Source organism: Bufo gargarizans, chromosome 2 (genome assembly GCF_014858855.1).
Source record: "Bufo gargarizans isolate SCDJY-AF-19 chromosome 2, ASM1485885v1, whole genome shotgun sequence".
NCBI lineage: Eukaryota > Metazoa > Chordata > Amphibia > Anura > Bufonidae > Bufo > Bufo gargarizans.
In genome coordinates, this window is record NC_058081.1 from 350,281,543 (window position 1) to 350,295,052 (window position 13,510).

At 50.5% G+C, this 13,510-nt stretch overlaps 1 protein-coding gene across 2 annotated transcripts in view; it reads right to left on the reverse strand.

The window, feature by feature from the left end:
* UIMC1 (ubiquitin interaction motif containing 1) overlaps positions 1 to 13,510 on the reverse strand; it is a 143,260-nt gene that overhangs the window by 95,485 nt on the left and 34,265 nt on the right. For both annotated transcript variants that reach the window (XM_044280699.1, XM_044280700.1), the window contains exon 4: positions 7,575 to 7,639. In XM_044280699.1, the coding sequence (XP_044136634.1) occupies positions 7,575 to 7,639 (65 nt within the window). The remainder of the gene's footprint in view (positions 1 to 7,574; positions 7,640 to 13,510) is intronic.

Genomic DNA, 13,510 nt, shown 5'->3' on the forward strand with positions numbered 1-13,510 from the left:
TATAACTTACCAGTAAAATCTCTTTCTCGCTCTTTCCTTGGGGGACACAGAAGACCTTGGGTATAGCTCATCTCCATAGGAGGCGTGACACTAAGTGAAAACTGTTAAGCCCCTCCTCCACAGCTATACCCTCAGCCTGGAGAGAGAGACTGCCAGTTGCGTGTCCAAGCAGTGAGAAAAGGCAAAGTCCAACAAGGAACCAACAAGCCAACTACCCAACGGGTAACAAAAACTTGGAAAACGTACAGAGAAAAAACAATGAATGGGTGGGTGCTGTGTCCCCCAAGGAAAGAGCGAGAAAGAGATTTTACTGGTAAGTTATACAAAAATCTCGTTTTCTCGCCCAGTTTCCTTGGGGGACACAGAAGACCTTGGGACGTTCAAAAGCAGTCCAAAAGGGGGAGGGACCACAGCACCAAGGTGAAGCACCCGAAAGGCATCAATGAACCGCCGCCTGTAAACCCAGGCGGGGTAAGGCAGCATCTGCCAAAGTCAGAGTATGCACCCTGTAGAACTCAGTAAGGCGTGCAAGGCAGACCTGTGGCCGCCGTGCCCAAATGCACGGCCGAAGCCCAATGCCTCCGGCCCAGGAGGCACCGACCGCTCTGGTGAAAGGAACGGTGACACCAAAGACAGAATCCTGCCCTTGGTGCGGTAACCTCAGCAATAGCCAATCTGATCAAGCGGAGGAAAACCACCCTGGAGTCTGTCAACCCTATGCACAGCCCTCCTGGAAACCCAAGAGGCCGAACGACTGCAAGAGTCGGAGATCTCCAAGTAAAAACGGCAAGGCCCAAACAACGTCCAAATAGGTGAGGTGTTGAAGCGAAAGGCAAACACCACCTTCAGAAGGAAGGAAGGAAGGAAGAAACGGGATGCAGAACAGCCCTGTCCTGGAAAAGACAAAGCTCGTAACAAAAAAAGGGGCCATTCCGGCACCCGTCAGAGACACGACTGATACGGAACACAACCGTACAGGACAGAAGGGGTAGAGAGAACTCCTGTAACGGCTCCAAGGACAAGATTGGAGCGCCGAGAGTACAGTACAGAGGAACCAAAGAGCCACTCCGAGGAAGAAGGTCTGGACATGCCCCGAGGGCCGGGGAACGCTGGAAGAGGAAGGACAGCGCCGACACTTGACACTTCAAGCAAAGGAGTCCCAGTCCCAGGTCCAGGCCGGACTGGAGAAAGACAGAACCATGGGGGGGAGAAGGGCAGAGTGGGGAATGCCCAGCTACCCACCGACACCCAGACAAAAAACCCTAAGTCCAACGACAGATCCTGGACGAAACACAGCCAGGAGCGAACAGTAGCGAGCCCGCTGGAGTCACCTGGGCAAGCGGATAAAAACCCAATGTGACCAGGCGCAGACCAGTAACACGGGCAGAAGGGTCGGCAAAAACTGGTCCCGTCGGCCTCCGAGCAACGTTGTCCCGTATCCACCCGGAGTGGGGGAGCAGAAGGACAGACGGAAGGGAACCGAAGGGTCCGCCCAGCATCCGCCAGATGCCAGGACAAGACAGGACAATCTGGACCGAAGGGCAGTCCCCCCAAGTTACCAAGAAGGTAAGTCTACAGCAGGACCATAGCCTAGAATGGAAAACGCAATCTGCACCCAGCGGGAGGACAGAACGCGGTAGACCCAGCAAGAGGCACACAGCAAATACAGCCAGTGTGAACAAGGGAGACAGTACGAGACCAAAGGAACACCGGAACCATCCACATGAACAACCATGCTCCCCCCAGAGGGGAGGACAGTGAAGGAACAGCCTCTGAAGCCTGGCCGGGCAGAAGCCACATCGGCGTGATCTGTACCGAACGGGGAGCCAAACAGAGCCGGCGAGACAAGGTAGTCGAGACAGAGGCCGGCATCACACCCCCCAACCGAAAGGAGGAGTGGGCAGCAGGGAAGTCATAGGACAGCCCAAAAGCAGAACCCTGCTACACTGTGAGACGCCAGGTTCACCGCCTCGCAGAAGGCAAATACCCTGAAGAACCCAAGGTGGAAGTCCTCCGGACCTGGGTAATAGAGCATCCAAGAGAAGTTGGGTGATCTACCCGAGAAGAGTGGCCCGAACCTGGTAGCAGATCAGACCGAAGCGTAGAGGGCGCCAAGAGGAAGGACTCATACCACACTGCATCCGAAGAGGAGGAAATGGTAATAGGCGAAGGAACCATAGTCCCGCCAGAGCCAACGAAGAATCCGAGGGGCGCTGCAGACAACAGCACGCATCTAGGAACCACGAACACTTCCCGGGAGGAAGGGCCAACGAAATGAATGAGTACCACCCAGCTCGGTGCAGTAGAGAGCACAGAGCCCTCCGGGTCAGGTGGACAGAACGATCTCTGTAGAGACGAGTGCAAGGCTTGCGGCAAGTAACCCAAGAGAACAAAGGGATGTCGCAGGAAGGAGGGGAAGCATACGTACGAGCAGCCCCGTAAGCAGTGAGAAGGCCAACCCACCTACGGGAGGAGAAGGCAGAAACGGCCCAAACAACGCACAAGAACGGCCGCTCCCTGCAAAAAAGACACTCAGAGAAGAGGGCCAGCCACAGAGTGCCCCAGCATCTATGGAAGTGCAAAGTGCAACCTGAAAGGGAGTTATGCATAAGCCTAGCATGGCACGCGATGGAACGTAAGCAGTCCGCCCCGAAAGAGGGGAAATGTACCTGGCAAACTGCAGTCGGCAAGAGTGCAAAGGCCCACCCCAAAAGGGGGTGACGCCTAAGGCCGTACCTACTCCAGAGACATAGGACATACCATACAATCCTGCAGGAGCGCAGGAGGTCCACCTAGTGAAAGGGGGACATGCACAGGGTTATCCTAGCATTAAGAGAGCGTGCAATAATTCCCCCAACACCGAACTTTGTGAGAGTGCAACCACTCCGCCAATGAAGGGGACATGTACAAGTCCAGCACAGCACGTACAAGGACAGCCGTGAATCTCATGAGCGTGCAAAGGTCCGCCCATGGAATGAGGGGTGGTCACACACAAGGCCAGCACCGAATCCAATGGGAGTGCAAGCGTTCCACCCATGTACGGCGCTGGTGCGATGTGTAAACATGACGCCCGCTTGCACGTGCAGCGGGCGTCATGCACATGGCCAGCATCTCATCCAGGGAGAGTGAGAGCACCCTGCCATGTACGGGAGTCATGCACATAACCAGCAACGTACTGGCGAGAGACAAACACAGTCAGTGAGAATGTGTGTATGTCGCCTGAGGAAGGGAGGCATGCCCATGGCCGGCAGCGAATGCGAATCCAGTGAGAGTGCGTACACCGCCCACGGAAGAGGGGCCATGCACATGGCTGACAGCGGATCCAGCGAGAGTGCAAGCACCCCGCCATGGAAGGGGTTCATGCACATGGCCAGCAACGCACCGGCGAGAGAACAACCACAGACAGAGGGAGTGTATGCATGCCGCCTGAGGGAAGGAGGCGTGCCCAAGGCCGGCAGCGAATCCAATGAGAGTGCAGCATACCACCTATGGAAGGGGGTCATGCCTATGGCCAGCCGCAAATCCAGTGAAAGTGCAGCGTTCCGCCTATGGAAGCGTGTCGTGCACCTGGCCAGTACCGCATCCGGTGAGAGTGCAGATTTCCGCCTAATAAAAGGGGGACATGCACATGATCGGCAACAAATCCAGTGAGAGTATAGCGTTCCGCCAATGGAAGGGGGTCACGCACATGGTCGACCGCGAATCCAGCGAGAGTGCTGCGTTCCGCCAATGGAAGGGGGACGTGCACATGGCCAGTACCGTATCCGGTGAGGGTGCAGTATTCCGCCTATGGAAGTTGGTCACGCACACGGCCGGCAGCGAATCCAGTGAGAGTGCTGCGTTCCGCCTATGGAAGGGGGACGTGCACATGGCCAGCACCGTATCCGGTGAGAGTGCAGTATTCCGCCTATGGAAGGGGGTCACGCACACGGCTGGCAGCGAATCCAGTGAGAGTGCAGCGTTCCGCCTATGGAAGGGGGACGTGCACATGGCCAGCACCGTATCCGGTGAGAGTGCAGTATTCCGCCTATGGAAGGGGGTCACGCACACGGCTGGCAGCGAATCCAGTGAGAGTGCAGCGTTCCGCCTATGGAAGGGGGTCGTGCACATGGCCAGCACCGCGCCTAAGAAGGTCATACACAGGGCCAGCCCGCAGCCAGGGAGAGTGCAGTATCCCGCCTGGGAGGGGGGGGGGTCATGCCCATGGCAGGCACCATACCTGGAGAGGGTGACGAATGCTGCCTACAGAACTGACCGCATGCACTTGGCCCGCGCTGCATCCCGGGAGAGGGCAAGAAACCGCCTAAAAGGGGAAATGCACCTGGCAGCGACGCAGGCTGGGAGCGCGAAACCATGCTGCCTATGGAAGGGGGGCATGCAGACAGGCAGCACTACTGCGATGAGGCTGCAGCGTCCTGCGCAGCCCACAAGAATCTGTTAGACATCTGTTTATTCATTATTATTTCATATTTATTTTTTTATTTTTTTATTTAAAACAGCCTCTCTGAGGCTAAAGGGGAACCACCATATAGGGCACAGATTCTCTTGATGCAAGAGAAAAAAGGGGTGGCCAACCATACAGGCCCATTGGGAGCCGGCCTGCACCCAAAGGGTTAACAGGGAGCCGGCCTGGGGGCCGGCGCTGCGATCCACTGGGGGCGGAGGAAGCCCCAGGCGGGAAGAATTCGCGCCTGGAGAAGTACCCGCCCCCTCCAACAAAGGCCAGACTTTCGCGGCCTAGTAGGCCGTAAAGCCGGGGCCTAAATTTGTGCGGCGCCCGGCCGACCGGGGCCGCATAGTATTATATACCGCCGGGACTGAGGCGGAGCGGCGCATTAAACCGGCCGCGGGAGCCCACCCCGCAGGCCGGAAGAGTCGGGCCCAAATGGAGTGCCGGAATTGCGGCCCCGCAGGCCCGATGGCGGCCCAGCAGGTCATTGCGGCGCCCGGCCGCACCGGAATGTCCATGCCGGCCGGAGGCGAGGTCTGTCAGGAGCGGGCCCCAGGCCCTGAGCAACGCTCCGGTAAGGAGATGGGGGGACCCCGAGATCGGGTGCCCGCGTAGTATCATATACCGGCGGGACATCAAAAGATAAAGGGGGACAGCAGCTGCATGTCCTATGGGGCCAGGAGGGGGAGGGGGGGAGCAGGGAGCAGATTGCCACCCTGCGGCACCCCAGGGGCCAGCCTAGATCCAGCAGTGGAAGAGTTAAGGTTTGTCCAGGGATTCGAACTCATGACCTCTGCCATCAGAGGCAAGGCATTCACCATCACAGCTATGAAAGCTGTTCAGAGAGGCACAGTATGGGCCATGGGGGGGGGGGGGGGGGGGGTTAGGCCCGCAGGAGACCGGGTGGTGGTGGTGGTGGAAAAGGGGGGGGTCGTAGGGCTGGAGAAGCCAATCTCTCACCATAGCCGTCTTCACCCTCGGTCCATTCCAGCAGGGTCGCCCCTTCAGCTACTGGCACCGTAGTGGCAGGACGCTGGAAGAGGGGCTTGGCGTGCGGGCGACCCTTGCGCTGGCGGGATACAGGGGAGCTGGGCTGCCCTGGTCCACCTTGCCTTCTGTGGGGGAGGCAGCAGTGCGGATGACCGGCACTGGCGCAGCTCGACCCCGGGAGAAACAGAGAGGTCTAGTGCGACTCTGTTGTCCCTGATGATCTGGAACAAAAAGAAAAGAAAAAAGTAAAAATCAAAATTTAAACAAGGAGAATCAGCCCTGCAGTAGCAGGGAGTGTCTTGCCTCCTTGGACACTAAGCAAAAAACTGGCAGTCTCTCTCTCCAGGCTGAGGGTATAGCTGTGGAGGAGGGGCTTAACAGTTTTCACTTAGTGTCACGCCTCCTATGGAGATGAGCTATACCCAAGGTCTTCTGTGTCCCCCAAGGAAACTGGGCGAGAAATAGGGCTCATGCACACAAATGTGTGTGGCCCATGCCGCAACATATGGGCACCGGCCGTGTGTTCTTTGTCTCACAGATGTGGACCTATTCACTTGGGTCCGCAATATGGAGCGGTGGCATGGAGTGGAAGCACTAAGAAGCACTTCCGAGGGATTTCGGTGTGTGCCTCTGCACCACAAACAAATGAACATGTTCTATTTTTCTGCAGTGCAGACTGAATCAAGTGAATGGGTCTGCATCCGCAAATGGCGGCCGCACAGCTGGTGTTCATGCATTGCGGACCGCTATTTGCGGTCTGCAGCATGGGCATGGTCTAAAAATCTAAATAGGCAAATGAGGCGCAAATGCCTCCAAGACAAGTGCATTTTCAGTAATAAATGCAACTAACAAAATAAAACAGTCTAAGGGTTCATGCACACGACCGTCTGCCGACCTGGCCTGTAATGTGTCCTGCAAACAGTGGTTCCGATATATACAGGCCCTGGCCATTTTTGCACCACTTGAATAGGTCCACAATCCGAAAGGTCCGGTGCGTAGCGGAGGCACGGAACCCGGGTTTCTCTCTGTGCCTCTGCATCGCTGAAGTAGTGCATGCACTACTTTTTTGCGGTGCGGATGGATCACGGACCCATTACGGGTTGAATGGGTCTGGATCCATCTGCGGAATCAACACAGATGTTGCCCGGGTCCCCAATGCACGGAACGGCTGAGCAACAGCCGTGTGCATTTTTATGCTTAAAGACGGGTGCAGACACTATAGTAAATGTACTCCAATGTGCTTGGCATGCATTTCAGAACAGGAGAAAAACCAACACTGTGACAGGTCTACTGTATATCAAAATCAGACAATCCGGCATGGTTTCCCTAAGAAAAATACAGAGGAACTGGCTGAGATACTCAAGTTTGTCGCCAGTGCTCTATGTCCAGCTGTACTGGTAAAATTTATTACAGTGAGCCGCGTAAGGAACACTTAGCAGACAGCTAGGATTTATGATAAACTACCCAGGTGGCGAGACCAGGTCCACAGAGGATGGCCCCCACCAGCACCAACCGCTTGTGTTGAATAAGGAAATGAAGAGAAACAACCTGTATGAGCATAGCAGGCAATGCTCTGTGAACCGGAGCCGAGCTTACTGGCAGAGCGCCACATATTGCACTGACCCTTTCCTGGCTGTGCCCTGCTTACTGGTCATGCTCCTGCATGCTACACGGCAGCCAGCGATGTTATGTCTAACCAAATCCAGGTTAGACACGACGTATGCCGCGCGGTACAGAAATGTAAATTTGCTGCTTCTGCTGAGGATGTTTTTGCCGGTGGGGGACATCCAAGCACATCGGAGCCATTTGATGTCACGCTACATTCAGCTTTTCACCTACAGTACTAAAAAGCCCAATAACGTTCCAGCTCGGTGGCTGTGCTTATACTAATTTTCAAACGATTACAGTAAGAGCTCTAACTACTCTCTGAACAAGCAAGTTATCTCCCTTGTGACAGGAATCCTGCCTGCTCTTAGAGCATGTTTATGCCAAGAAGAAATGCACCTGAAACGTGAAAAATGATCATGCTGCTAGGAAGAGCACTCCACAGGGACGGAGCGTGGCCAGGCGCCAGGTGCGGGCTCCACAGTCTAATGTGGGGATCCTCACATGGATGGCAAACAAGTCATCTCACCTCTCCCCCGGTGCCACTGGAGCTACTCCTGCACATTCACTTGGCTGCAGCTGGGTAAACGGCATCTACAGCAGACAAAACAGAAGGAGGATTAGACATGTCTAGAATATGCTCATACAATAGGACTACTCTGGAACTATGGACACAAGACATACAGGGGATATTTATCTCACCAGTTTCCTGACTGTTTCAATGCCATGCAACCATTTTCAGTTGCCACTGGCATTTTTACTCTGTCCTGGCCAGGTTTCCAAAAAGGGGCCATGGCAAGGTGCAGGGTGTGGGTATCAACCCGGGCACATATACCATTATTTACTTATGAAAGTGGCGTAAATAATGGCTGAAATCTATGGCAGAGCCTAGATGTCAGTCTGGCACATGGACTGCATTTAATTTAGGCTACATGCACACGAACGTTGTTTGTTTCCGTGTCCGTTCCCTTTTTTTTTTTGCAGATAGGATTCATTTCAATGGGTCTGCAAAAAATGCAGACAGCACATCCGTGTGCAAAGAAAATAGAACATGTCTTATTCTTGTCCGTTATAGGCATTGTTACAATGGACCCGCAGAAAAATAAAAACGGATGGCATACGGACGTCATCCTTTTTTTTTTTTTATCCGCAATTTTCGGACCGCAAAACACATACAGTCGTGTGCATGTAGCCTTATGATGAGGCCTGATCCGGCCTTAAAGGGGTTAATGTTTTTAAGTTATTCCCTAACCACAGGTTGGGGGATAATATTAGCTGATCGCTGGAGGTCTGACTACCGGAACCTCTACTGATCACGAGAACAGGACCCCATTCCCCCATTCTGATGGAGTGGAAGGTTGTGCATGCACACTGCTGCTCCATTCAATCTCTATGGTAGAGCCAGAGGTAGCTGAGTGCTGACACCCACAGAGAATGAATGGAGCAGCAGTGTGCATGCACGACCTGCCACTCCATTAGAACAGAGGGCCAGGACCCCCATTCTCGTGATCAGTAGGGGTCCCAGTAGTAGGACCTCCAGCGATCAGATAGTTATTTCCTATCCTGTGGTTATAGGGGATAGCTTAAAGAAATGTACCTCTTTAAGGCCAGACCAGGCCTCGTCATAAATTAAAAGCCTCCTCTGGCAGTCCATGTGCCAGACCGAAATCTAAGGTAGCGTAATGTAATCGCATTCATAAAGTCAAAAAGCCAAGGACAGGGAATAACTTAAAAACTTGGCCCAACCACTTGAAATGCCTCCTCAGGCCCCATCAAGACTGGCGTATCACATACTGTTCTTGATAAATCAGAAACTGTAAAGGAACACAAACGTGCTGCTGCCGTGCCCGTGTTGAGGAACGCAAAACACAGGCACTTCAATGGGTCCATGATCTGCAGGATACGGCGAAAGATAGGACATGTCCTATCTTTTGTGTCACAGAGGTACGGACCCGGAATCTGACGGAAGGGCTTCCGTGTGTTTCCAGTTCCAGGCCTCCGTGCTGCAAAAGATAGGACATGTCCTATCTTTCAGGGTATCCTGCGGATCGCAGCACGGTCATGTGGATGTACCCTGAATGTAAATGTATGCATAAACATGGTAACCAGATTGAACGTGCAAGGATTCCATGCCACATAATGCAGATGAAGTCCCGTTACACTACGTAGATGAAAATCACATGGCTTTAAAAGCATGTTCTTAAAGGAACACAAAACCTAGAAATGAATGATAACAGTAGGTGTCCTAGCTATAGGTCTGCAGCACTTTCTGCATGATCCTAGAGCATGCTGGGAGATGTAGTTTTACAACAGCCGGCGTCATCCTTGCTGTAAAAGGGACTGCCTCTTACTGGCAATCAGTGACATAAATGACAGGGATAATATATACGGCACACCATTTACACTCTTACCAAGAGCCGCTCGCTCCAGTTTGTTCTAATCAGTCGTGGAAATCTCTCTGCTCCATTTGTGAGGTCTATAAATCCTTAGACAAGCCCCAGCTTCTTACATGTAATGGAGGAGCTGTATTTCAAAACGGTTATTACGCGAAAAATAAGAACAGATTTTTTTGCCTTAGACAATAAGGCAGCACATGAATACTGCCCAGGCTGCCGGCACAGGGAAGGCAGGCCCAGGTACAGCAGCGCACATGACTGAGGCTAAATGCACATCATCTGGACCGTACGTCATGTACATTGTATTCTATGAGAATTTAAAATTCTCATGCACACAATGATGATTTTATTTGTGCAGATTTTGACCTACAGTGCGGATTTTAAAATCCACACAATGTCAATTTATTTTATTTTTCCTGTCCGTATTTTCTCCTTTCACTTCAATGGGGAGAGGAAAATCTGCATGTAAATCCGCACCAATTGTTTCGGATGGACCGCATGGATTTCTCTGCCAACACTGAACGTGTGCATTTACCCTGATAATTAACAACCTTCAATAGACCGCTTTTCAGACTCACCCCAACTGAGCGTCTATGTGCGGTCAGTGAGGGAGAGAAGACGACTGATGTCAGACACTTCTGGTGGCGACTTATCTTCCAAGATAACAAAAGGACTGCGCAATAATATTCAAACTGCACAATCTTCCTCTCCCCTGACCTCTTCATCATACACATTAGACTATTGGACAGACCCCCCGAAAAAGACAGGTTCATGGCGGGGGGTAATCAAACATGGTGCAAAGGAAATCTGACTTAGTTTCCCATAGCAACCAATCAGATTCCACCTTTCATTTTTCAGTGCTCCTTTGGAAAATGAAAGGATCAATCTGATTGGTTGCTATGGGAAACTAAGTCAGTGTTCCTTTGCACCAGACCCCCATGACTTAAAGAGGACCTTTCACCTGGAAAAACATTGCAAACTAAGTATCATTACATATACAGCGGCGCCCAGGGATCTCACTGCGCTTACTATTATCCCTGGGTGCCGCTCTGTTCGGCCGCGATGTCCTCCAGTATCTTCGCTCACTTGGTTGTAGTAGGCAGAGACTTAGGGGACTTGGTTATAGTAGGGGGAGTCTGCCCTTGTTCTGCTGGGCGTCTCCTTCTCCTAGGCTGTAGCGCTGGCCAATCGCAGCGCAGAGCTCACAGCCTGGGAGGTTTTTATCTCCCAGGCTGTGAGCTCTGCGCTGTGATTGGCCAGCGCTACAGCCTAGGAGAAGGAGACGCCCAGCAGAACAAGGGCAGACTCCCCCTACTATAACTTAGTGAGCGAAGATACCGGAGGACATAACGGGAGAACGGAGTGGCGCCCAGGGATAACAGTAAGTGCAGTGAGATCCCTGGGCGCCGCTGTATATGTCATGATACTTAGTTTGCAATGTTTTTCCAGGTGAAAGGTCCTTTTTAAAATGGGTTCATTCACTGTCTGGGAAAAATAGGATTGCAGGCCAATACAAGAGAATCTTTGAACAGAAGTGAGCAGAGTCTCCAGGACAAACTGTGGGGAACAATACAGCATACACAACTACACTATGCCTTGCATGTCATTTATTAATACCCGATAAATTGGAAACAACTGATAAATGACCCCATTAGTCTTCATACTTTTATCAAATTGGTGTAAAGTAGAACTGCCTTAGTTGCCCATAGCAACCAATCAGATTTAATCTTTCTTTTTTCACTGCTCCATTGGAAAATGAAAGGTGGAATCTGATTGGTTGCTATGGGCAACTAAGCCAGTTCTACTTTACACCAATTTGATAAATGACCCCATCAAACTAAAAATTCCCAAAGGGGATTTATTAATAAAAAATAACCATAAAAAAATTGTAACAAACTGTATTACACGTAATTCACACATCAAAAAATAACATAGGTGATATCCTAGTAACCATAACAACCTGTACAATAAGTCAAATCATTACGCTATAAGAAGAATATCATCTTTTTACAAAACGCATCCATTAAAAGGTGTAGTTTAGATCCCGTCAGCGAGCATTGTTGCATGCACTGCAGGCACAATAGCAGAGGCACCACATGGTTTAGGGTGAATATGAAGTTTCATTCTGCCAGATTCTCCTCTTGCAAGGGCCCAGGGAGAGGCTTTACTGTAAGGGCCAGTTCACACTGAGGTTTGTGGTGCTGATTTTGGAGTGTCTCTGTCTCAAAATCAGCTCCAAAAAGCCTCATAACAGCCTCCCATCCATTTCAATGGGAAGCAGCACTTATTACATGGGCAAAAAAGAAGTTTGGAAAAAAGAAGCAGCACGCTCTATCTGGTGGCAGAATCAGCGCTGAATCTCCCATTGAAATTAATAGAAAGCTGGAATAAAAACAGCTCCATGTAAGTCCATGCATTTTTTTTGTGCATTTTTGTGCTGAAAATTCAGCTTTTGTACAGTGATCCCTCAAGATACAGTGGTCTCAGGATACAATATTTTCAACAGACAATGGTCTTTTCTGACCCATCGTAAGTTGAAACCAGACTCAACATATAATGTCCCAGACTCAGATCCAACCAATCAAGGCCACTTCTCTGGTAAAACAGCCGTATTAGTAGCTAGTTAGCATCTATTTCTGACTGTTACATGTAAGGACTTGTTTTATCTGTCTTAATTATATGCTTATTTTTCTTAAACCTTGATTTTCTCTTATCTTGGATGACATTTTGCGGTTTGGAACCGATTACTCAAGTTACAATGGTTTTAACATACAATGGTCATCCTGGAACCAATTAATATTGTATCTTGAGGGACAAACTTCTAGAAGGAATGACAGGGAATGGCACAACACAGAGTTATATGGAAAGACGCTTTAGAATAGCTATTACATGGGGAATGTAACCGGTTATGAAACAGACCCATCAGGAAAGGTGACAGGGCCTCTTTTAAATGTCTAGCAGTGGACTTTGTGGTCTCCATCACAAAAACTGTGCTCCAGTCCCAAGGGATTTTATCAGAATATGGAACCTAAAATGACATGGTGTAAAAAGAGCAAACTGGGCTGAATCCCGCCAGACACAAGTGTGCGCTTCCATCCTCCGCATATATGGGGTTCACCGCAATCAGACCATTATGGCTTCTCTGATAGATATGGCAGAAATATCTGGACATGCAAAACCCCTTTAAGGGCTGCATCCAATTATTTCAATACCTTATTTCTCATGTCGATGCCAAGGATAATGAGCAAAGAAAGAACATCCAGCACAAACAATGCTTCCTACATGTAACTAGTATCCAGCAATGAAGGTGTGAAAGATGTGAGAACGCGCGGAGCCTTGGAGAATACAACCTCTTCAGTCACTGTGTCTTACTGCTTTCAGGTTTGTGTATGTGAAATACATTTCTTCTTCCATCCGTTGCTGAGCCTGTCAATTACCAACTGCTATCAGGCAACAAAGAAAAGCGGAGCCCACCGCAAAGATGGACGGACTAATCGCAGGCCATACACATCAGTTTACTATCGGCTGACCCGGACGCGTCTGATGTGTGTGGGGAGTACAAATAATGTCAGGGATAGAAGAATAGGGACAAGTTGAACATGTATGTGTATGAGAGGGCCATGAGAGAATCACACTATACTGATTATATATATACTGTGTATATATATATTATACACACCGCAAAGATGGACGGACTAATCACAGGCCATACACATCAGTGTACTATCGGCTGACCCGGACGCGTCTGATGTGTGTGGGGAGTACAAATAATGTCAGGGATAGAAGAATAGGGACAAGCTGAACATGTATGTGTATGAGAGGGCCATGAGAGAATCACACTATACTGATTATATATATACTGTATATATATATATTATACACACCGCAAAGATGGACGGACTAATCACAGGCCATACACATCAGTGTACTATCGGCTGACCCGGACGCGTCTGTTGTGTGTGGGGAGTACAGATAATGTCAGCGATAGAAGAATAGGGACAAGCTGAACATGTATGTGTATGAGAGGGCCATGAGAGAATCACACTATACTGATATATATATATATATA